General features: G+C 38.2%; 1 protein-coding gene across 3 annotated transcripts in view; it reads right to left on the bottom strand.

Moving 5' to 3' along the window:
• The window catches only part of LOC127508633 (dedicator of cytokinesis protein 7-like), a 57,277-nt gene extending 50,216 nt beyond the window's left edge, over nt 1-7,061 (bottom strand). For 2 of the 3 annotated variants that reach the window (XM_051886754.1, XM_051886755.1), the window contains exons 1-2: nt 6,885-7,060; nt 1,783-1,870 (exon numbers count right to left, since the gene is read on the bottom strand). In XM_051886754.1, coding sequence (XP_051742714.1) covers nt 1,783-1,870; nt 6,885-6,934 — 138 coding nt within the window. In that variant the 5' untranslated portion in view covers nt 6,935-7,060. Of the gene's footprint in view, nt 1-1,782; nt 1,871-6,884 lie in introns of all 3 variants that reach the window. The other variant, XM_051886753.1, reaches the window with a different exon arrangement.
• Nucleotides 7,062-25,482: the final 18,421 nt, after the last annotated feature.

Genomic DNA, 25,482 nt, shown 5'->3' with positions numbered 1-25,482 from the left:
TAAGGTTTAAAAAAAAAAAAAAATTGTGGAAGTGTTTGCAGCTTAGTTTCAATAAATGGTCTTTTTTTAATAGGGCATAAGTTGTATGTTTTTTTAAATGTTAGTATGTTACTTTTCATAATACAATGAACTCTTTATCTCCAAAGTTAGATTCTGTGTAAAATGACCCATTCAAATAGCTTCAGTGCAGTTATCTACTTACTGTTGTAACATGTAGTATAGCAGCTAGCTATTGATTTTACAAAATGGAGGCTTGACTGTAACTACTATACATAATGAGACGCTTATAGCTTGTCAAGGTACAGTTTCAGAGTTACCAACACTGCAATTAAAAAGAAGAAAACTCCAAAATAACCTTGTGTTTGGGGAAAACAGGGGGAAGTGATTGTGGTTTGTGGTAAAATCCACTTCCCCTTTACATCCCCTATATATACAATTACATTTATACAGAGGTCTGAAAAAAAATGAGCACTTAGACCACACCTAAAATGCCTGAATGGCATTGCATTATAGTAGATACAAAACATTGAACCACGTTGCATCTGCAAACAAATTATGCAAACCATTTTCTCAGAACTATAGTTTCAGAGCCATTTTTGACTCAAAGGCTCCATCTGAAAGCTTAGGCAGCTGACGTTGCCTCGCTGCCTTACCAGGCAATGACTTCACAGACTTTTGTGCATAATCTAACCCTTTTTTCATAAAAAAAAAAAAAAAAAAAAAAGGAGATCACTATTCTCCCACGGTACTGAATAGACAACTGAACAGAATAATACATAATTTACTAGAGATTCTGACAAAATGTTAATTGCTGGAGTCTATTGTAAAAATATTTAATTAGAATTAATTTAAAATCTGTTTGAAATCTGAGTGAATAATTCAATGACTTACTCATGAAGACTTCACTTGTTTCGTTACTGGATGAATCAGCATTCACGGGTTAGCCTACTCTTGTGGCGCAAGTCGACTTGCGCAGTATGAGTACGGTCGTCTGGCAGAAGCTATTTATTTTAGTTCATAAAGTTTTAATTATGGATATTTTTCTTACAAAAACCCATCGCTTTGTTTCAGAAGGTCTTTATTAACCCCCTGGAGCCGTACGGATTACTTTTATGACGGATGGATGGATTTTTTTGGGCTTCAAAACACACCCCCTGTTCACTACCATTATAAAGCTTGGAAGAGCCATGATATTTTTAAATATATCTCCAACTGTGTTCATCTGAAAGAAGATAGCCATATACACCTAGGATGGCTTGATGGTGAGCAAATCATGGGATAAATTTCATGTTTGATTGAACTATCCCTTTAACTGTCACAGAATGGAACAGGAACCCACAGGATTGTGGGAAATCAAAGGTAGCAAAGGATACATCTATGCTGCTTTCAAAAATCGATCAGATGAAGGCATCTCAGGAGAAAGGAAGTGAAGCTAACATTGAATTCATTCCTATCTTGGAATGAATCCTCTGAAGGCAGCATTTTTAAGCTTTTGGACGCAGCCAATGACTTTTGATCAACTGGTGTCAAGGTGATTTTTAGTGGATGTATGACATTGTAAATATTTACACATTCAAATATTTATATATTACACTTAGTCAGGCTGAATTCCAGAAGAACAAGAGTACTTGATATCACGTGATTAAAGTCTTGCACCCTGGGTTTGTTTTCAAAGCAAATATTCTGCAAAATGATGCCCTCTGTCTTACTCAAGACTGCCAGGAGCCCACAGTACTATGTGCAGACAAGCAGAAATATACATAAACACAAATACACACTAACCGGTTGATGAGCTCCAGCACGTTTTTTGGACAGCTGCGGAGAGCCATATTCCCGGGAAACTTGCTTCCTGACCTCAGACGCTACTGTCCTATGAGAGACACAAAAACAAGACAGAGGGACATTTATTATATTTGCAAGATTTTATAATCACATCAGGAGCTCATATGCAATGACAAAATATCACATAGATCATCAAGAAGATCACAACGAATCAGACACAGACAGCGAGACGAGCTCATATCAGATGATGTAGCGGCCAGAGCCAGCAGCTGCTTAGATGGCGACGGTCAAACTCAGAACGTTTGAAGAGATGCTGAGCCGCCGGCAGAGAGCAGGCAGGACGCCACAGCTCTGCCAATTTGAGAACTAAAAGCAAATGAGAGGCTTTAATGCCCAACAAAGCCCAATAACCCAGTAACCCCTCATCCACTCAGAGATAGCCTGCAGCTGCTTCCTAACAAACTCAAACTGCACCGCTCTCACAGACAAATATACACACGCACAGCTGCAGATGCTCCAGTTCCCTTCAAAACACACACGCCCCATCATTAGTGAAGCTTGCTAAGGCAAGTATCCCTAGCATGAATGTGAGTGTTGCAATATATCAGTATTGATGATAAAAATGAAATATTGATATTATGTTAAGACTACTACACATTTGATAATATTGTATATAATACAGAGCCAGTATCAGGTTGACATGCCACCATAGTAGGCGGCAATATTGCACATTAAAGCTGGTTTACACTAATCATAAATCGAAAAAAATAAATAAATAAATAAATAATCATGATAATGCAGTGGCTGCATCTGAAATCTTGTAGTCTCTGAGTAGAGGCTTCTGAGTAGCTGCTTTGCAATCGTTAAAAAGGTGTGTTCTATATAGTAGTATGAATGTTATCTGGATGTAGTAAATCTGTCAGATTGTCATTTTCATGAGACCTACAGCATCAGTTGTGTCGCTTCACTGCCATTTATAAATCTTCTCCCGCGGCCTCATGAGATAGCAAAATGTCCATTGGATGCACACTTCAGAATCCACAGGAGGTAGGTCATCTGGATGCTTTTTGCCTACTTTTTGTCTACTTCCTGCTAACAAAACAAAAAAAATCTGATTTGATTCAATAAATCAGAATTGAGCATTAAAAGGGATAGTTCACCCAAAAATGAACATTCTGTCATTTACTCACCCTCAAGTTGTTCCACACCTGTATGAGTTTCTTTCTTCTGTTCAACACAAAAGAAGATATTTTGAAGAATGTTGGTAACCAGACAGTTGATGGTAGCCATTGATTTTTGATTTTTTCCCAATGGCTATCGTCAACTGTCTGGTTACCAACATTCTTCAAAATATCTTTTTAGTTCAACAGAAGAAAGAAACTCAGGTTTGGAACAACATAAAGGTGAGTAAATGATGACAGAATTTTTGGGTGAACTATCCTGTTAATGCTCAGATCAGATTTTTGTTTGTTTTGTTTGGCTATTCACATTTTCTTTTAAAGTCCTCATGAAATCAAAATTGACCCTATTTACATTGTTAGCACACATTACTGGTCTTAATGTGAACATTTAATCCATTAATACACAGAAAAAAAAATGTTTGTTGTGGTAATCTTTAATCAAAATCTGAAAAGTTACTTCTAGTCCAGAATGACTTTCATTTTCTGATGACGTCAGTTTGACAGCTTGGTTGAAAACACTTCACCACTCTCCTCCAACTGTTAGCCTGCTATGAACGAGAGATGGAGCGCTAAAACAAAACCCTGCCCTCTATTCAATATTCTGTTTCACTTGGAAACACGTCACAACACTGAAGAAAAATCAGTTGCTACTTCCGGTTTACTGGGACTTTAAATGTGGCCAATTTCAGATTCGAGTGTAGGTCGGTTAAGGTCCTGAACTGGCCCGCATGTACAAAAGAACAATAACAAATATGGCACACAGCACGCCATCATAAGGGAGGTTACTAAAGTCAGCATTTGGGTCAATGTAATAATAATAATAATAATAATAATAAAAATAAAATAATAAAAAAAAAAATAATAAAAAACAAAGATATGACATCCAAAGTATGTAAGGTAGTTCAACTAAATCTCTTTTATTGAATCCAAAAGGTTTTAATTATATTTTGCTACATATAAAAGGTATTTTAAAGGTTTGATTTTGAAGTGTCAAAAGGTCATTCAGTTTAACCATCCAAAGGCCAATATATCATAGTGCAACAATCATATATCAACATAGTGCAAAATGGTATTAAAATTATGTGTAGAAGTCATTGCTTTGTTATGAGAAAGAATGTCCAAAAAAATGAATTTCATTGATGTCATTCGGAGTAACCAATATAAAGGGCCATTTTAGATCAAGTCATGCAGTCAGTATCATGTGACAGGATGTGACATCATTCAGACACCTGCAAAGGACCACATTGTCATGAAGCAAAGTAACTAACTCTCTCTTAACTATTTGAAAAATTCATATTTTCACTTACTTATACGCATGTCCCGAAACATCAGGTCATTTGGTACAACCACTATAAAACATGGAAAATGTTGTAATATTTTAAAAACTTGTACTAAATATAAAACGTTTGATTGTCCTTTTGCTAGCTAGCCTGTTAGCATTGTTTGAAAATATATATCGTCATTCGGTATAACCAAAAGTATCATTCGGTAAAACTGAAATTTTGGTTAAACCAAATGACTTTTTTGGTGACATAATCTCATTTTTAACAGTTAATAAAACGTAAAATTAATTATATCTCCATTATGTTTTTTTACACTTAAAAACCTTTTTCGTCAATGACACATTTACGTGTTCATTTATAAGCTGATGTGAAGGAATAAAAAGGGAAATAATGATTCAATGATGCAAACAGAATTCAATTCTGCTGTAAAACAGCTAAAAATAAGACAACAGTAAACAGTCATTATTCATTTGAAATCAGTTCAGTGATGATTCATTTCGGTTCAGTAACTCTGTAATAGGAACTGTGTAATAACTGTGGTTTGAAAACCACAATGTGGTGGTGAGAACTGCATGGGCAAACACTTTCACATTTTCTAACCTTAACCACCGCTTTCATTCTATAAGCACAAACCCAGACTTTGCACTGCTAACAAAACCCAACCGACTACAGCATCAGGCCCTGTCATTCAACCAACCCCGATGTGGTGCAAAGAGCGGATATGGCCTCCTCCCAGGGGTCAAGCCACTTCACTGACTATCCATTTCCTGAGATTATACAGCTGTGACTATGAAGGAAAAGACTGTTAGGGCAAACTCTACAGCTGACAAGCCAGCTGAAGTAATAACAACATGCCGTTTGTTTTACATGAGAATTAAGAGCGTTCATAAATGCATGCCATATCTAATGTGTGACCTTTAGGTGCTACACACTTCTTCATGACAAAAATCAGAGCCTCACATCATGGCTTCCTATTTCCTGCTTCCAAAGGAAAGAGGAAAACTAGTCTGCTCTAAAAGCAATGGGCGGAATGGAGCACACCACCCTTTCCTACATCCTGCAGGGAAACAATGGGTCCACTCTCACAGAGGTGAAGACAGAGAAAGATGATAACTACATGAACCATAAGCACAGGTTTCATGCCTTTGGGTAGAAAAGACATCTATTAAGGCTGAGATTGTGCCATATGATATTCACCATATGAATATCATAAAAACTGCGGTTTACATGAAAGTACCATGGTATTACCATCTCAGTACAATGCTTTTTTGTAAGGGCACATTCTATGCAGGCTTGTCTACTTCCATCCGCACTGCAAGATTTCACTTAGGTCCCATATGTTTTTGAACATGTTTATTGATTTGAAGTGATTTTAATCTCCTTTTCAAATTATCAGCTCTAATCTATGAGAATTAATGAAAACCACCACATCAATGACGCTCAACAAATAAACAAACAACTGAATGAATCCATCACAGACATACTGCTCAGTTTCTCTGTTTTTATGAACCCACCCAGCACGTTCCAGAGATGCTTCCTCAGCAAAAAGTGTGTTGATTCCCATAAACTCTTGATAAGCAGGCATAAAGACTCATATAAAAGTAAAAACTAATTCTTCTCCTGTTCTTCTGAAGTAACACTAACTGACAATCAATAATGTTCAATCATGGCTGCTGTAAACAGTCACATGATCAGAGCTATTTAATTTCGGTTTGCCCCTCTGACAGATGATGTCTGTGTCAAAGCTCCATAAAACCTGTCATAATAAACAACTACCATATTTAACATGTAATGTTATAAGGGTTTAATATTAACATATTACATTGCTCTAGTCTCATATAAATTATGATCATAAATGTCATCTGTGACCAAAGGGAAAACACAGAACGCCCTTTTTTGATTGATTTACATTATAAATTGTTACATATTAGCTATACAATTTATAATATTACATATATTAATATATTTTTCAAAAAACTGATTTGACAGATTTTTTAGTTTTACATAAAACCTAAGTTAAATCAGAAAGAAATACGCAATTATTTCTGGATTATCGTCCCCTCCTTATTACACACACAAAAAACCTTTTTGTTAGCATTAGCAACTTTGTATTGGGTCTTACTGAGCAACTGATGAGCTTCCCCCAGTTTACTGTTTCAATAACTTTAAATAAAAAAATAAAAAAAACTTTCATTCAAGTTTCATTGCGCTATCCGAGGTGTAAATTACTCGTGCTGACTTTAATGTTTTAAAAGAGACAGCCTTAAGCGCTCTCCCGAAACGCCAAGTGATATATCTATTTGAATAGATAAAAGTGTAGTTCCGATTTCACTGTGTCATCACATTACAGTTCATGGTGCTCAATGCATCATCTTTCCACCCACACATAGTCTAATCATTTAAGATTTTAAAACACAATGTATTCACTGCAAAGTACTTAATCTGTTAAAAGGGTAAAGCAGAAGTTTGTTGCTGTGTCACACTGTTGCGAAGTGCGGCGAGTTGAACTAAACAAAAGGTTCATCCCTGTGTAACTCGTGGCGGATCTCTTTATCTCTCCCATTCTCGTGAATCCCGATGCGCGGGACGACTAGTGCACAACACCTCTACTGTTCAACAGTCGGTAAAGTTCACATACCTGTTAATCTTGTGCGCAAAAGCCCTCCTTTCGCTGGTTAGAGTTGCCATCCCATCTGAACAGGGAGAGCTCCTTTACAGTTTCCCTGTACTTTGGTAATATTATTGTGGAGTGGAGTTATTAGCTTCCTTGTGTCACTTTGGCGCATAATAGCGCCTCCTCGCGGTCTGGGGGCGAATGGCGCTGTGGACGAGCTCACCAAACCGGTTTCCAATGACGCACCTGTCTCTATCTCTGGGGATCTGCGATGTTTATCGTTTCTAGAATAGATAATGCAAGGAGATGAATGTTTTCCTACTTAAAAAGTAATAGGCTACTGCTAATTTGGCAGATTACCAAGAACACCACAAGCCAATCTGTTATCCTAATTAAGTGTTAATAAGGCTTTTCATTTTAATAAAACAACAAACACATCATATTAAATAAATATATAAATGCTATAGCAGCAATCAGAATAAATTATTTTACTTTTAAGAAGTAAGGCAGTTCATCAGCTAACAGTATCTTTATGAACGCCAGGCGACATAATATAGAATTCAATATTTATATTCTACAGTAGCTGGTTGGTTTTAACTTTTGAAATGAAGTTGAAGAGTTGTGTGATTTTGCCCGAGGCGATGAACAGTTTCTTTAACCGTTAGTCGTTTTAGTCAAGAATGGATATTTCTCACATGGAGAAATGTAAAACCCGGAGTCGAGCTGGAGCGGATCGATTGATTACAGAACGCTTTGAGTGGGGAAGGGAAATCTCTGTCGATCCGCTCCACTCATACACGCTGATCCAGACCGGATTAGTCTGTGTATTGCTAGTTAACAAGCAAAGCTTGACATTTTGACTTCGTCTGACTGAGAAGAAACGAACTACTGACCTGTTTTTTTTATTTTATTTTTTTTTTTTTTTATGAAACGTAAGTTACTCGATTAATTACTCGGTTAAAGAACTGTTTTATAAAAACCAAATAACATTTACACACAACCATGCTGTCTGCTGAAAAAACAAACAACAGAAACCCACACAGAATTTGTAATGGTTTTAATGGTTATAATGGAAATTGTATTGGATTTAATGGAAAGTGTAATGGTCCCTGTTGGTCTCTGCTGGTAATTTGTTGCCTTCTATTGGTGGAATATTAAAACCACTAAATCCTAATGGAATATGGCCAAAAAACACATTACTGGACAGGGTTGCCAGGTCTGTGTAACAAAACCAGTCCAATCGCTAATCAAAAATAGCCCAAAACAAACCCAATGACCCAAAACTCAACAAATTCCACTTCCACACCTAAAATACATATTTTTAGTCACTGTTATACACAATTTCAACTTGAAAATCACTAGTTACAAGGAATAAATGAGTTTTCATAAATAAGTTTTTAATAAATGAGCTCAAAAGCCCCCTAACTAAAACTCATAATCTAGCACAGTTTTATCAGTGGTAGAATGTATATTTCAAAAGATGCATTACAGTCAAATAGGTACAATTTATGCAATATGCCAAACCTTCAAACTATGGAACTTGGCAATACTGCTACTGGAAAGGTAATGGTTTTAACTTTTAATTGTTAACAGTGGATGATTTGTAATGTTTGTAAGGGCATCTGTAATGATAACCATTAGAACTTCTGTGATGGTTTCTGATGTCTGTTTTTTTTTTTTTTTTTTTTTTTTTTTTTTATCAGGGAACGTGGTTCATCCAGACAGAATTAATTTAGATTATATATGAAGTATAATCACTACCATTTCAATATTTTGCCAATATTTCACATATACTAATCTGGATACAATCATGGTGAATTTTCAGCGCAGCATAAAAAGTTTGCAGGGGGGGGAAAAAAAGAAGCATGATTTGTAATCTTATGGCAAGAATTACTGATTTCCATAGTCAAGGATTTTCCCCTTAAATATTTTTAGTAAAATCTAGAGATATAATCCCTGACAAAATAGCCTTAGGCATTAGAATGCTGCTGGTGCACTTAATCATATAATGCAATTAGTGTGATGTAGATCTAAATCTATTTATCACAGCTATTTATTCATGTACATATCTTTAATTAATCATATGATAATTCTCTAATTTTCATTCAAAGCACATGTATACATATCCATAGATTCAGAGTTACACCAACCTATACATTTGCATCTACTACTATTTTGCACACTGCTTGTCTTCCCTTTTGCACAATTTACAGTACTTTGTATTCCTGCCTTTTTTCTTTCTTTTTTTTTTTTCAAATATTTGTGTTTATGTACTTCTTTTCTATATTGCATTTGTTCCTGTGTTTCATGTTTATTGCAGCAGTGCCTCAATTTCCCCCAGGGGATCACTGAAGTTATATCACCTTATCTTTTCTATAGGCCCACACATTTATGCCGGCCTGTTATATTGTTGTATGGCCACCAGAGAGCGATGCACTCCGCAAGTGCTGGAGACAGAGAGCCTGAAAAGGCGGTGGCCAGGAAATAATGACTCAACCCTCCACCTTATTGTCTAGATGCAGCATTGTCCAGAAGCAAAATATCACATAGCCAGACTTCATTAATCTTTTCACATGAGCTGAATAATTTTACAAATAACCAAATACTGCAATAATATAGATATACAAGTTCAGTATCCTTTTGTTTAACAATAGATCTGATACAAAGACAACTAAAAGTCATTGTTGCATGCTAGGATTCTTTAAATTTCATACTTCTTCCACTGTTAGTTGAACGGATATAGTTGCAGCAGCACTAAAAATCTCATAATAATACTTCGAATAGCAAGACATCTATGTTTATTTACCATAAATCAAATCCCACACCCGAAAGCGGATTACCAGGAGACATTTATTGACATTTTCCTTCGCCCAAGGACACACATTTATCAGTTTAGAGTGAAGCCATCATTCCTCTCTCCTTCTCCCCGCTGTAACCTCTCCCCATCCCCCACGGTCAGTGAGGTATGACCATACAGTGCAGGCTGCCTCCTCCCTATAGCTCAGCTCAGCACCATGCCCCATTAATTCAGCACCAAGGAGAGCTGCTGGTGCAGGTACAACAAGCCAGCACTGACCTAAGGAATGACGCTGGTAGCATGTGTGTGTGTTTTCAGATTTGTTGAGCTCTCAGAGTGAACAAGGGCGTTTCAGGAGACACTTCTGCCATGTATGTTGTGTGCTTTATGTGTTTTTGTGCAGTCTTTTCCCCTCACAGCAGTCTGTACTCCAGGGCTAATGAAGATTAATGAATCTCTCTCCTCTCTTTGGCTTTAGACACCGTGCAGTACTAAAAGCTGATGCTTGGTATCACAAGGAATAAATATAGATCGGTGTTGTGAAGCTTTAGGGGTTTTTCTGCCGCAGACTTACTGGGGATTTTCGTGTCATTTGTTAGGAAGTGTGTGTTATGCTGGTTTTGAAGGATGAGCTGCCTGTACCGATGGGAGTGGACTGGCTCGGAGATGTAATGGACCATCATTCGAGCAATTACATTAAGAGAATTACCGCATTGCGACTGTCATATAAACCTAGTACATACATCCATGGCGTTTGCGGCTGAGATGGTACACTGAACATATGCATCCTTGAACTCTATGGCACTCTGTTGGCAGTGATGCAACATGTGACATCCAGATGGAGAATTAAAAATAGTTTTGCATTTTGAGTTGATTGCATTCACTGTAGGCAGGCGTTGTTTCCATCATGTCTTTCTTTTCTTTCTTTCCCTCTGCCTCTCCACGTCGAAGGCTTTCAGTTCCTCGACCAGCACTATTGTTTGGCTGCCCCTCCCCCCACGGGCAGGAAAGCACCCTCATCCCTGCTGCATTACCGAAGAACAAAAGAGAGAGTGTCAGACGCCACCCTCTAGATCTCTTTCACGCCCCAGCCCCCACCCCGCTTCCAGATGGGGCTGCCTTTTTTTCCAGGGTCTCTCTGAACCCCAAGAGTCCTCCAAAATGGACGTGCCCCTCCCCCTCTCCCCACTCTTCAGCTGCCCGTCATCCACCTGCTCTCTCTGCCACGCGCCCGTGCCCAGAGCACGCCTCCTTCCCCGACCCACCCTCACAGCCAGCTCCATTCAAAGCCTTAACCACTTGCTTGCTATGGCCTTGCTCCAGGACATTACTTTTGCAGCTGTAAACCTTCTTTTTAGGATATGTGCTCCTCTAAGGCCTGCAGAAGGGGGGAAAAAAAAAATGTTTGCATATAATGACTGTGAAAACGGTGTGCGATGAAGCAGTGCTACTCAACTGGTTTTACATCAGGGAGCAGAATTTACATTGGATATCAAGTGATGACCCAAGCAATAGCAAAATATAGCACAAAAGTAACAAAGATCTCATTATGACATGTATTAATATTACCATGGACTGCATAGACCCAACAATATGCAAAATATTAAAAAGAGTTCACATTTAAAACACAAAAGTTCTGCAGAACGCAAGTGTTTTTGTCACTATATCAGAGTTGCACACATGTAAATAATTAAAGAGTCGAGCTTCACCCTTAAACCCGCAGCATATATATTTATTTAACTGAATCACAGCCTTTGTGATTTCACAATAGCACTAAGCTATATTATGATTTTAAATGGTTTTAATATATCGTGCAGTCTTTGAAAACAATAATAATGTGGTTCATGGATTCTCATCCATGGAATGCACCATTTCCGGTATTTTGTCGGTTAATCGCCAAGGGCAAATTGCAATCAAGGATTTTTAAAAATTGAGGAATCGTGACAGCCCTAAATGTTATTATTGCGATATATGTGGAAAATTAAAAAGAAAAGAAAAGAAAAAAAAGGCATCAACAATGTGCTTTCATTCAAATTCATCTTTAGCTTATTTTGTGTTTACTCTTTTTTATGAGTCACACTCAAAATATGAGTGTAGGGAGGCGTAGAGAGAGTTTGCAACCATAACTGTTCAAAAACATACAAAAAAAAAAAAAAGTACTGTTGACCTGTATTTCCTACAGACTGGGGTGTCTGACATCCCATCTTTATCTGAAATCTAAAAAACTCCCACAGTGGCAATCCAAATTTTCTTTGGTGCAGGTAGAGTGTTTCGATTTCACCTGTCATGACATTTTGTTGGACAGTTGTAGTTAGTTAGTTGTGCTGGATTGCTATGGGTAGGGACGCTACAACCTTTCTCCCCTATTGCGTCACCTTCACCCTTGCAAAAAAAAAAAAGTACACTTTAGCATACTTGTGAGAATATACTTAAAAGGGTTAGTTCACCCAAAAATGAAAAATACGTCATCAATTACTCACCCTCATATTCTTCCAAACACGTAAGACTTCCGTTCATCTTTGTAACACAAATTAAGATATTTTAATGAAATCTGAGAGATTTCTGTCCCTCTGTTGACAGTCCAATTAGATGCTTCAAAAAGATTATAAAGAGATAGTAAAATGAATTGAATTTAGGCTTTTATTCACATATAAACATTGATCTGCTAACATAAACAGAAGCTCAAAGCGTACTTGCTTGATGTGTGAGAACAAACCTCATTGGTTCTTACGGAAGCTCAAACGTGCTGCGTAACACACGAGAATAAACCTCATTGGTTCTTGCAGAAGATCAAACGTGCTTCGTAACACGAATGAACCTCATTGGTTCTTGCAGAAGATCAAACGTGCTTCGTAACACATGAGAATAAACCTCATTGGTTCTCGCAGAAGATCAAACGTGCTTCGTAACATGAATGAACCTCATTGGTTCTTGCGGAAGATCAAACGTGCTGCGTAACACGAGAATTAACCTCATTGGTTCTTGCGGAAGCTCAAACGTGCTGCATAACACGAGAATGAACCTCATTGGTTCTTGCGAAAACTCAAACGTGCTGAGTAACACAAGAGAATGAACCTCATTGGTTCTTGCGAAAACTCAAACTTGCTGCGTAACATGAGAATGAACCTCATTGGTTCTTGCGAAAGCTCAAACATGCTGCGTAACACGAGAATGAACCTCATTGGTTCTTGCGAAAGCTCAAACGTGCTGCGTAACACATGAGAATGAACCTCACTGGTTCTTGCAAAAGCTCAAATGTGCTGCGTAACATGAGAATGAACCTCATTGGTTCTTGCGAAAGCTCAAACATGCTGCGTAACACGAGAATGAACCTCATTGGTTCTCGCGAAAGCTCAAATGTGCTGCGTAACACACGAGAATGAACCTCATTGGTTCTTGCGGAAGCTCAAACTTGCTGCGTAACATGAGAATGAACCTCATTGGTTCTTGCGAAAGCTCAAACATGCTGCGTAACACGAGAATGAACCTCATTGGTTCTTGCGAAAGCTCAAACGTGCTGCGTAACACACGAGAATGAAACTCATTGGTTCTTGCAGAAGATCAAACGTGCTTCGTAACAAGAAATGAACCTCATTGGTTCTTGCGGAAGATCAAACATGCTTTGTAACATGAATGACCTCATTGGTTCTTGCGGAAGATCAAACGTGCTGCGTAACAAGAGAATGAACCTCATTGGTTCTTGCGAAAGCTCAAACATGCTGCGTAACACACGAGAATGAACCTCACTGGTTCTTGCGGAAGATCAAACGTGCTGCGTAACACACGAGAATGAAACTCATTGGTTCTTGCAGAAGATCAAACGTGCTTCGTAACAAGAAATTAACCTCATTGGTTCTTGCGAAAGCTCAAACGTACTGCGTAACACGAGAATGAACCTCAATGGTTTTTGCGGAAGATCAAACGTGCTTCATAACACGAATGAACCTCATTGGTTCTTGCGGAAGCTCAAACGTGCTGCGTAACACGAGAATGAACCTCACTGGTTCTTGATGAAGCTCAAACTTGCTGCGTAACACGAGAATGAACCTGATTGGTTCTTGCGAAAGCTCAAATGTGCTGCGTAACACGAGAATGAACCTCACTGGTTCTTGTGGAAGCTCAAACGTGCTGCATAACATGAGAATGAACCTCATTGGTTCTTGCGAAAGCTCAAACGTGCTGCGTAACACACAAGAATGAACCTCATTGGTTCTTGATGAAGCTCAAACTTGCTGCGTAACACGAGAATGAACCTCATTGGTTCTTGCAAAAGCTCAAACGTGCTGCGTAACACACAAGAATGAACCTCATTGGTTCTTGATGAAGCTCAAACTTGCTGCGTAATACGAGAATGAACCTCAGTGGTTCTTGCGAAAGCTCAAACGTGCTGCGTAACACGAGAATGAACCTCATTGGTTCTTGCGAAAGCTCAAACGTGCTGCGTAACACACAAGAATGAACCTCATTGGTTCTTGATGAAGCTCAAACTTGCTGCGTAACACGAGAATGAACCTCATTGGTTCTTGCAAAAGCTCAAACGTGCTGCGTAACACATGAGAATGAACCTCATTGGTTCTTGCGAAAGCTCAAATGTGCTGCGTAATACGAGAATGAACCTCACTGGTTCTTGCGGAAGCTCAAACTTGCTGCGTAACACGAGAATAAACCTCATTGGTTCTTGCGAAAGCTCAAATGTGCTTTATAATACGCGATTGAACCTCACTGGTTCTTGCGGAAGCTCAAACTTGCTGCGTAACACGAGAATGGACCTCATTGGTTCTTGCGAAAGCTCAAACTTGCTGCGTAACACGAGAATGAACCTCATTGGTTCTTGCAAAAGCTCAAACGTGCTGCGTAACACGAGAATGAACCTCATTGGTTCTTGCGAAAGCTCAAATGTGCTGCGTAATACGAGAATGAACCTCAGTGGTTCTTGTAAAAGATCAAACGTGCTGCATAACACACGAGAATAAACCTCATTGGTTCTTGCAGAAGATCAAACGTGCTTCGTAACACGAATGAACCTCATTGGTTCTTGCAGAAGACCAAACGTGCTTCGTAACACGAATGAACCTCATTGGTTCTTGCGAAAGATCAAACATGCTGTGTAACACATGAGAATGAACCTCAATGGTTCTTGCAAAAGCTCAAACGTGCTGCGTAACACACAAGAATGAAACTCATTGGTTCTTGCGAAAGCTCAAACGTGCTGCATAACGTGAGAATGAACCTCATTGGTTCTTGCAGAAGATCAAACGTGCTTCGTAACACGAATGAACCTCATTGGTTCTTGCAGAAGACCAAACGTGCTTCGTAACACGAATGAACCTCATTGGTTCTTGCGAAAGATCAAACATGCTGTGTAACACATGAGAATGAACCTCAATGGTTCTTGCAAAAGCTCAAACGTGCTGCGTAACACACAAGAATGAAACTCATTGGTTCTTGCGAAAGCTCAAACGTGCTGCATAACGTGAGAATGAACCTCATTGGTTCTTGCAGAAGATCAAACGTGCTTCATAACACATGAGAATGAACCTCATTGGTTCTTGCAAAAGCTCAAACGTGCTGCGTAACACACGAGAATGAACCTCACTGGTTCTTGCGGAAGCTCAAACTTGCTGCGTAACATGAGAATGAACCTCACTGGTTCTTGCAAAAGCTCAAACGTGCTGCGTAACACATGAGAATGAACCTCATCGGTTCTTGTGGAAGCTCAAACGTGCTGCGTAACATGAGAATGAACCTCATTGGTTCTTGTGAAAGCTCAAATGTGCTGCGTAATACGAGAATGAACCTCATTGGTTCTTGCAAAAGCTCAAACGTGCTGCATAACACACGAGAATGAACCTCATTGGTTCTTGCGAAAGCTCAAACGTGCTGCGTAACGTGAGAATGAACCTCATTGGTTCTTGCAGAAGATCAAACGTGCTGCATAACACATGAGAATGAACCTCATTGGTTCTTGCAGAAGATCAAACGTGCTTCGTAACAAGAAATGAACCTCACTGGTTCTTGCAGAAGATCAAACGTGCTTCGTAACATGAATGAACCTCATTGGTTCTTGCGGAAGATCAAATGTGCTGCGTAACACACAAGAATGAACCTCATTGGTTCTTGCAAAAGCTCAAACGTGCTTCGTAACATGAATGAACCTCATTGGTACTTGCAAAAGCTCAAATGTTCTGCGTAACACACAAGAATGAACCTCATTCGTACTTGTGGAAGCTCAAATGTGAAGCTTAATACCCTGACTCATTATTGGCCGACGTTGTTCACGTGAGCAGCGCGACACGTGTGCGATGCTAACGCAGGAGCCGGCCAATAATGAGCCGGCATTTTGACGTAGAACACAGAAGCGCTGCACTGTCTATAGAACGTAAACAGCATAGGAGACTGACAGGGGAGAGACAAAATTGTTGAATCAAGTCGTTATTTTTTTTAATTGTTTGACACCCCAGTCTGTAGGAAATACAGGTCAACAGTACTTTTTTTTTTAATGTTTTTGAACAGTTATGGTTGCAAACTCTATACGCCTCCCTACACTCATATTTTGAGTGTGACTCATAAGCCAAAAAAGAGTAAACACAAAAAAAGCTAAAGAGGAATTTGAATGAAAGCATATTGTTGATGCCTTTTTTAGTCTTCCGAAAATGAACGAAGGTTCCACGAATGTGGAACGACATGAGGGTGAGTAATTAATGACAGAAATTTCATTTTTGGGTGAACTAACCCTTCAACACATGAGAATGAAGCTCATTGATTCTTGCAGAAGATCAAACATGCTGTGTAACAAAAGTATGAACCTCATAAGTTCTCACACATCAATCAAGCATACTTGAGCTTCTGTTTACCATAACTGATGTGTGTGTTGATGAATGTTTGTATGTGAAAAAAGCCTAAATCAAATCTTATCATCATATAAAGTGATGGAGTCTCTTCAGAAAATTTTGACTAAACTGCTCAATTCATATGGATTTGTTTTACAATCTCTTTATGAACTTTCTGAAACATCAAAGTGGTAGTTGCGTAGACTGTCAATGGAGGGACAGAAATCTCTCAGATTTCATTAAAAGATCTTCATTTGTGTTTCAAAGATGAATGAAAGTCTTGCATGTATGGAACAACATGAGCGCGAGTAATTAATGACATAATTTTCACTTTTGGATGAACTAACCCTTTAAGTGTGAACTGAATGAAATATTTTTAGACACTCAACTGCATGTTATTTACAATGAAATTAAAATGTAGTTTAAATAGTAGAAAATGTATAGTTTAAATTTATATTAAATGCAATTAGTTGAACTTTAGATTGTTTTTTCACACACTTAACTAGGAGTTAAGTGCATTTTTATATGTAATTTCATAATTACTTACATAAGCATTTATGGTAAACTAAAATGTACTTTAATGTAATTTCCATTGAAAATTATTAAATATTTGTAATAATGAAGTTGCAATTTACTGCATTTAAAATATATTAACTTTAAATGTTATTAAAAGAACACACTACAGTTAAAATTGTAATCAAGTACTTTACATGTGAATATGTATGTTAGTCAACACATTAAAATAAGGGTATTTCATTACAGCATGATTAAAGGGAAGCAAAAAAAGTTAATAAGCCTAGTATACACTTACAGTTGCATCGTATTATTTGAATTAGCATAGTTTTTCCTTAATGTCCTTCACTGTATCAGACCAGTGACCTGCTTTTGCATTGTCACCCACTACTGCGGCGAAGGACAGGATAATATGACAACTGCAGAGTTCTCGTAGACGTTCTGAGATCAGGACATCAAAAGAAATGTTTGACATATTCAGTACACTTATTTTTGAAGCGAATGATTTCAGAATGAGTCACTAAGTCTGCAGTAAGATCATGGTTTGCTTCTTAAGGTCTGCAGCAGTAAGCGGTGATGCCGGCTCATGCGCGAAGAGGGGGCAGATGCTCATTTGATTGTGTTTCTCTGAAAGCTTTGACACGTTGCATCCTCCGAGCCATATTTGCTTATGCCTTCCCCCCACAGCACCTCCTGAGCCCCCAAGGGAAAGGCGAAGAGGAGCGGCACTGGCCCGCATCTGTCACGGGGCAGCTGTTGGTCACTTAATGGAATTTGTCCTGTCGCTGATGGGCCAGGGGCAGTGGGAGGTTGGGCTAATGACTCCCGAATCTGTTAAAATCTTGCCAATTACTCAGAGATAGTGAAATCCATACTGCCATTTTGCCTTCTACTGTCACACTCTTCTTAAGAGCTGATTAGTGATAAACCATGACTGATAATGTTTTTGGTATGTCCACTGCAGTCACACATTCCTGCATTTAACTTGTACAACTTTTAATCATTTTTGCAGTAAATTAATTTCTGATTCAGATTTCTGTGGATCCCTGCCCTTGCCTATTAAATTCTGATTCTTCTGTATTCTCTGAATTTTGTAGCTTCACAGCAGAAAAGACAATATTCAAACGTTGGATGTGTACTAATAGGTGGCAGAGCTTGAGTTTTGTGCAAGCTCCAGAAATTGGATAAAGCCTATATCCAATAGCTTCTAAGACAAAATAAATGGGGTTTATATAGATTTATTTATTTACTAAACAATGTTATTTTTCAAAACATTGTCTGTGTAGACCATAGGGCTTTTCACACTTGAAATAGTTAACCCTGGGTCATTCTAAAACTTGAGTAAAAGGAATCCTGGGTTATCTTCATTCACGTTTCACACTGCTCATGCTATACCCAGGGTTAACAATTAATCCTGGATATTCATAAGCTGACATATTACAATGTACTATCCTAAACCCCAGGTTAATGTCCTTATTTGCATATTTGCTGTGTCAGTGTCACTGATTGGATGAATGCGGCACATGATATGTTTACATAAAGGAGCATTACGCATTATCAAATTATATATTGCCAAATATACTATCGTGTTTATTCTGAATCGACTTTTTTGGACTATAAAGGTAAGAATGAAATGGTCTCATCTTTACTTCAATTGTCATGTTTTTTGACACCATTGACATTTTCTCCCTCAAATGCTGAAACTACATTGCACTGTTTATGTGACTGTACAAAGAACGTGAATATGAGGTACGCGATTGGCTGTCACTGATTAGCATCTAGCCATAACATTCTATACCACATAATTTCAGAAGTTTAGCACAGCAATGCGGGGTTAATAGCCCAAGGCGGTGCTAACCCTGCTTCTATATTACAAGTGTGAAATGTTCCCCGGGGTTAAATGTGGGGTTTAGAATGATGATAACCAGTTGGACACCAGTTGGAGTTCCGCTTAGGTATTAAATATATTCAGTGTTTGGTTACTGAATATGCAGTTAACTTTTTTTTTTTTTTTTGATTTAATTAACTCTAAAATATTTCTGTTTTTTATTGTATTATATTTTTAAACATTTATTTCTGTAATATCTAGAATCAGACATACATATTCATAGATGTAACACTTTTTGCCACAACTGCCAATGACCGGTGACTTAAGAAAATTTACCAGCCATAAATATTTTTTTACCAGACATGAAACATAGATTGATCCTTATTAAAGCTATAAAAGTTATTTAGTCAAGAGCAATGTGTGATTGTTCTTTGTCTTTTGTTTGATTAACATTAAAAACACAGCCAGAAGCAGGAATTTTAGGCTGCTGTCACTTAAAGAGCTAATGCACAGATCCAATATACTGATACACACAATTAATTTCACAACTGTCTAAATTCTATTAAAATTTGACTATGTTTACAAGGATACTTGCAAAGACATTTTGACATAATTTTGTTTAATTATGTCTGTTCAAGAAGACGTGAAAGAGAACTCGATTCAGTATTTGTGCGCGGTCTGAGACGAGGATTTCTGGGCACACACTTCGGGTGTTTAAGCACAGTAAACTTCCCACGCAGTACGTGAGTAACAAATTGAGTTCCCGTTCATGTCTTCTTGTACTTGAATATTTAAATTAGCAAGGCTTAAACTTTAGTCCTGATGGGTCATTCCCGTTTGTTCACGTTCATGTTCTCACAATTTTGCTTTGTTAGAATTCATAAAAACATTACCCACCAACTGCTGATTTCATATACTAGCCAAGACTGATTTTTACTCACATTCGGCACTTGGTGAGTGTTAATTTTATAATTTATAAGTTTATAAGTAGTAGTATTGTAACATTTTTGAGGTTTAATGAAAAGGATAATCTATAAATAAATAAATATATGTGCTCTTTTATTTTATATTAAATTTGGATTTTTTTTTTAACTGTTGTCAAAAATAAAGATTCAATACACATCAAAACTGAATGAAATATTACTTAAATTAAAAATAAAGGAGGAAAATAGTACTTAGCCAGAATGGGTAGCTAGTTTGGGGCCAAATACTGATTTAGTTATTCATAAACTTTAAATTTCCAGTACATAAAAGAAAAATATTAAAAAAAAAAGTTTTTAAAACTTATTAAACTCGTTAAAAAATGTATTTAATATATATCAGTTTAACAGATTATGTAAAAAAATATGACATGTATGATTTATAAAATAGAGCCTGAAATGCTTAAATTAATAAATAAATAAAATAAAAAAAATAAACACAATGCATTGTACGTGTGACAGGCTGATGCAAGTATTTAGGTAATGGGTTCCTTCGCAATTAAGCCACCATAAGTGCCTTCTCTTGCCTTCATTTCAAGACATTGTGTTTTAGAAAGCTTTTGTGTGTAACTCTTTGACTGTAAGACAATAAGCATTAAACCACTAAGCATTACTCTGATTTGCATGACTCTGATTTTTCCCCCCTGACCTGCAAGAAACACCAACCCCCACAGCCCTGCTCGCCATCCACGCGAGTTCAAGCAGCCAAATCAATGAGAAGAAAGAGAAGTGGGCCCTGTTCCTCCCTCTGCATCTGTCAAGAAGTAGGAGAGGGAGGGGTTCACTCGTGGGATGGGGAAGGGAACAATATCAGTCCATCTGTCACAAACAGCCTCATCTCTGCTAAGATGAAATGTAGCTCCAAAGTAAATCAAACAACATGTTACTTCAGCACATATTTGCATTATTGATGCAGTAAGCTATAAAAATGATCAAATCCACACAGTGTTCAATTTTTCAATTTACTGAGCACCCTGCGCCGACCAATCTACTTAAATGACTTTCTACCAGGGTCACTCAAAACAGCAACACAAAGCCATATATATATATATATAAAAAGCGCTCAGTGCACTCTAAAATCTGGAGCATGTCACTGTTTTTCTCGACTTATACATGATAAAGACTCGGCAGCATTTTTCGAATAAAACCTCGGCAGCATGTAACACACCCCAGCCTGATGGTTCGTCTCATAAGTGGGATATTTACTGCCTCCCTTCCCCCTCCGAGGCCTCATCCTGCGCTCTCAGTGGCAGGTAGAGCTGCAATCTCAGTCATTCATATTTAATTCCAGCAGAGTTTCCGGCCAGACTAATGCGCTATTGATTGCAAGTCTCCCATTACAGTAGGGCGAGAGGAAAGCGGGAAGGGAAAGAGAAAGGAAAAGAATACTGAAGACCGAACGCGGGCAGGCAGGAACGAGAAAGATGAGGTGGTTTGGAATGGATGATAAATCAGACACGGGCGGGGGTAGCGAGCGATCTGACATTTAAGAAATATGACTGTTCTTTTAATAAATAGAAAATGGATGGATTATGTGCAGTGTTGTGGAGTTTTTCTCTCTCAAATCCTCAAACACAATTGTTCTTAGGCCCGAAACATTTTTAAAGGAACCCGAATTCCATTAAGTCTGGAGTCAGTCAGTGGCGCATACGTTGAATGCAAAAGCGTGCGAATGCATTTAAGTGTAATTAAAGATAAGTACACTGACATGTTAGACAGGGGCTTTGCTTTGCTTTCTTTAGTGCAAGCTGCATCTAGATGTGCTCATTTATGTGTTATGAGAGAGAGCCTGAATGCTTGTGCAAGTGGAAGAGATGGAAAAGCAAGGGAAAGAGGGCATTCTAGTGCTTTGTGTATTTAAGGTTTTCTCCCTGGATACCAACGCAGACGAGTCGAGATAAAAGATTAATAACAGAATCTCTATATTTAACAAGATTGGGTGTAAAACATGCTCCCTAGCAGACATGAGGCCTTCACTCCCACCCACAGCCACCGTCATATGAGCAAATGTATAGGCGAGGAACTGAGAAATATCTTCCATGTTTATGCATGTGTTTGTTGCACCTCACGCTATAATGTGTGCGTGCCAACACATGCATGCTGCGCATGGCAAGTTGAAGAGAATCAATAAGTAAAAAGATGACAAGAAATGTCTAAGTCAGATTCTTCCTCCCACCAGCCTGTCTGCTCTAATAATAGCCCGGAGAAAACACAGAAAGGCAGAAGAGGAAAAACAAAGTGAGGGGGAGAAAATGCCAAATAATGCATGCGGGGCCAAATTAGGCCAATATCCATTACTCAAAAATGGCCCAGAACTATGCGAAGAGGCTCTAGGAACCGCCATACCAACCCAACTGCTACACCCACCCTTCTGCTCATACAAGCCCTTGGCACCCAGAGGGGCTGAGAGTGTTACCCTGGGGCTCAGAGCCCACTAAACGGTGGGAGCACAGGCCCAGAGCGCCCATCTCTCACTGCTCTAATCCAATCAGACTCAGCAGACTCTCCCCTAAAAGCCCAGCAAAATCACATCAGCCTCTGAAACGCAAAAACGCTCCACTACATGAAAGCCGCTGTGTCATTTGCAATGCATGAACTTTAGTAAGTTATATGTGGTAAAAGAAAATGAAGACAAAATGATGGGAGATTGCGGACATGTGAATTATTCTTTATTAATTATGGATGTTTATTATTATGACTGACTAATCTTGTAAGCATTCTTATCACACCTTATCATGAATGTGCTGAAGTGCTAAAGAGAAAGCCAACAAACATGTCCAAATCCCGCTTTCATTTTGCGAGTTGTTACTTTTGAAACTGGATAAACAAGCACATTTAATCTAATCAAGCTTTGGTTATTATTTAAAATTTCACAGAAAAGTATCACAGAACAGAGTCGGTGTGCCTCAAAGTGCTGGATGAATTATGATGGTTCAAAAAGTCTGAGATAATGCTACCGAAAATATATTTTTACTTTCTAATTTCCTTACAAATATAGTTTTTACTTGTACAATTAAAATTAAAGGTTCCAAATGGGAGTTTTCACAGCGATTGAAGAACCATTTTTGGTTCCTCAAAGAACTTTTCAGAAGAACAATTTTTTTCTTAGTGTGAAGAACATTTTAAAAATCTAAAGAATGTTTTATTCACTTTAAAGTAGGAGAGAGCGGGGCACAACCTAACTCTTTTTGACAACATTCAACATTGTAACATGTGATGGGGCACGTTGTAACATTACCATTAGACAGCTAAAAATTTTATCTGACTTAATTAAAACAATATACATGACAAACTAAAATATTTTGTCAATAAAAGACAATAATTATTTTTTTCATATAAAATAATAGCATTTTTTTTTAAATTCAAATTTAAATAATTTTGTAGTTTGACACTGAACACTCTGCAAAACACAGCTATACAGCACTGGTCAAAACAATACAGGCAAACAGATGAAGAAACATATTAGACATTCAGAAAAACACAGAGCTGAACAAAAACACTCCTCTCCCTCCACTCACAGCTCTCACAGAACACGAGATAAATAGACGAGCCAGTACAAATGCTGAACATTTCTTGAAATAATATTTTCTGGATGTTCAGGTTCTTCCTCTCAGTCTTTATTCACCTTTTTTTTTACATTCTTAAACTTAACAACTAACTTACTAACTATTCATAAGCAGTAAATTAGGAGTTTATTGAGGGAAAAGGCGTAGTTAATAGTTTATATGTGTTCCCTATACTAAAGTGTTACCATAACATATCTTTGGTTTAAACCCATTACAGTTCTAATTGTATAAGTTTAAATGAAATGCATCTCAGATTTTCAAGTGGTCTCAAACTGTATAGTGAACCCCACTGTATATATTTAAGGTGCACTTTGACTAGTGCGATTTACAGCTTGCACATATTACTGGAGTTACATATAAACTCAACGTAACAGCATCCTATGAGTCAGGACCCTTTATGATATACTGTCATAACAAATGCCAAACAGTGTATTGACTATGATTATATGAGCCGTCACACTCAGCATAACTGGGTAATGAGATTCCTCTTCATTTTATGTTCTTACATCCTGTGCTACCGCTTTCAGTATGTGAGCAGAGGTCCAAATTATGCTGAAATGTTGTACTCAACTAGAATGTTAATATTAATTCATAAGACATCTGTAAAAGAGGTAGAACTAATATTGAAGCACTGGAAAAAAGCACTGGAATAAATTTTTGAGAGTATTCTACAGTGGTCATGATGCAGATGACTTATAATGAAATAGTAATCATTAAACTGATTAATCATTAAACTGAACCGTGTATTGGTTTTTCATTTGCATGTATTTTATGCATTTGCCTGACATTTTTATCCATAGTGGCCTACTGTGCATACTTGGTATTAATTCAACTATATAAATGTATTTATTGTGTATTATTATTACTGTAACAAGCATATTTTGAAGTATGGAATAACATTATAGCTTATATACAAATTAAGCTATTTTAAAATACTGCCAATTGGCAATACAAATCCAGGAAAAAATCTTCTTTAGCACAGACATTTGAGCCATTCTAATCCGTTACCTCAGACCATAATAAGGGGGATAACACTAGCTGTAGCAATGGAACACATCTGTTTCACACAATCATATCTCCTGCGCTGGTGCTAAGTAGATTCAGCGCGATCATAACATGCTTTCTTCCTATGAATGTAAATCCACAATTTGCAAATCTAAAACAGAGTTATTAGATAAAAGAAACAAGTGTATATTTCCCTGTTTCCTCCACCACAACACGTTTGGATGGCCATAAAAAAGTGACTAAAATCAATGATCTTTGAAAGAGCAAAAGGGAGCCTTAGAATCTCTTATGTGTTAATGCTACAGGGGACAAAAGCATCAGTCTCTTAATCGGCTCTTCTGGAGGGGCTCCTAAACATTAAAAATCATCAGTGAAATTATTGAAAGAGCTTCAAGCAACTGCCAAGCTTGATCCTCTGAATCAGGGTTGTGAATAGGTGCTTCAGATGCCCTCTTACCCACGGGCTGGATTCAGTCGCCCCACTGCCAGCGAAGACCTCTAATGAGCCTCTGCAATTAAGCTGGTTTATTCACGTTAAGTGTGAACGGGGTGCGTGTAGAGCCGTAGGCAGCTAACAGACCTGTTCTCTTTGTGCCACAAGTGCTGCTTTTATTCAGCTCACAAAGCAGAAAACAACACCCGCACCTATAATGGTGCAATCTTCCCCCCCCCAACTCGGTCGCCCTCAGTACGGTCTGAGGAAAGTCGCGACTTGACAGAGCAGAGTGGGCGGGGTTAAGACAGACTGACAGCGGGGCCCATCTCGATCCTCTTATTAACGCTTAACGAGTGCCTTCCTCATGCAATATTCATCGCCACTAATATCATCCAAGCTCTGAGCTGAGCTGGCTACTTATGTAAGGCAATTATGTAAAATATCAGACAGGGCCCACACTCAGAATCTGACTGGGGTAGAGATGCGGGACAAGAACCGAGAGGAAGGAACTGAAAGTGAAAGGGAGCATGAGAGAGGAGGACGAAGGGCAGCAGTGCGAGGCATGAGACAAGAGTGCCCGATTGAGTCAAGATTACTGGAGAATGCTTGGCCTTCACTGTTAACCCCTTACCCAAAAATGCACAACGTTCGGCGCTCCCGAGATTAT

Source organism: Ctenopharyngodon idella, chromosome 3 (assembly GCF_019924925.1).
Source record: "Ctenopharyngodon idella isolate HZGC_01 chromosome 3, HZGC01, whole genome shotgun sequence".
Lineage (NCBI taxonomy): Eukaryota > Metazoa > Chordata > Actinopteri > Cypriniformes > Xenocyprididae > Ctenopharyngodon > Ctenopharyngodon idella.
The sequence above is the reverse complement of the archived record's forward strand: the minus strand, read 5'-3'. Positions and strand labels throughout refer to the sequence as shown.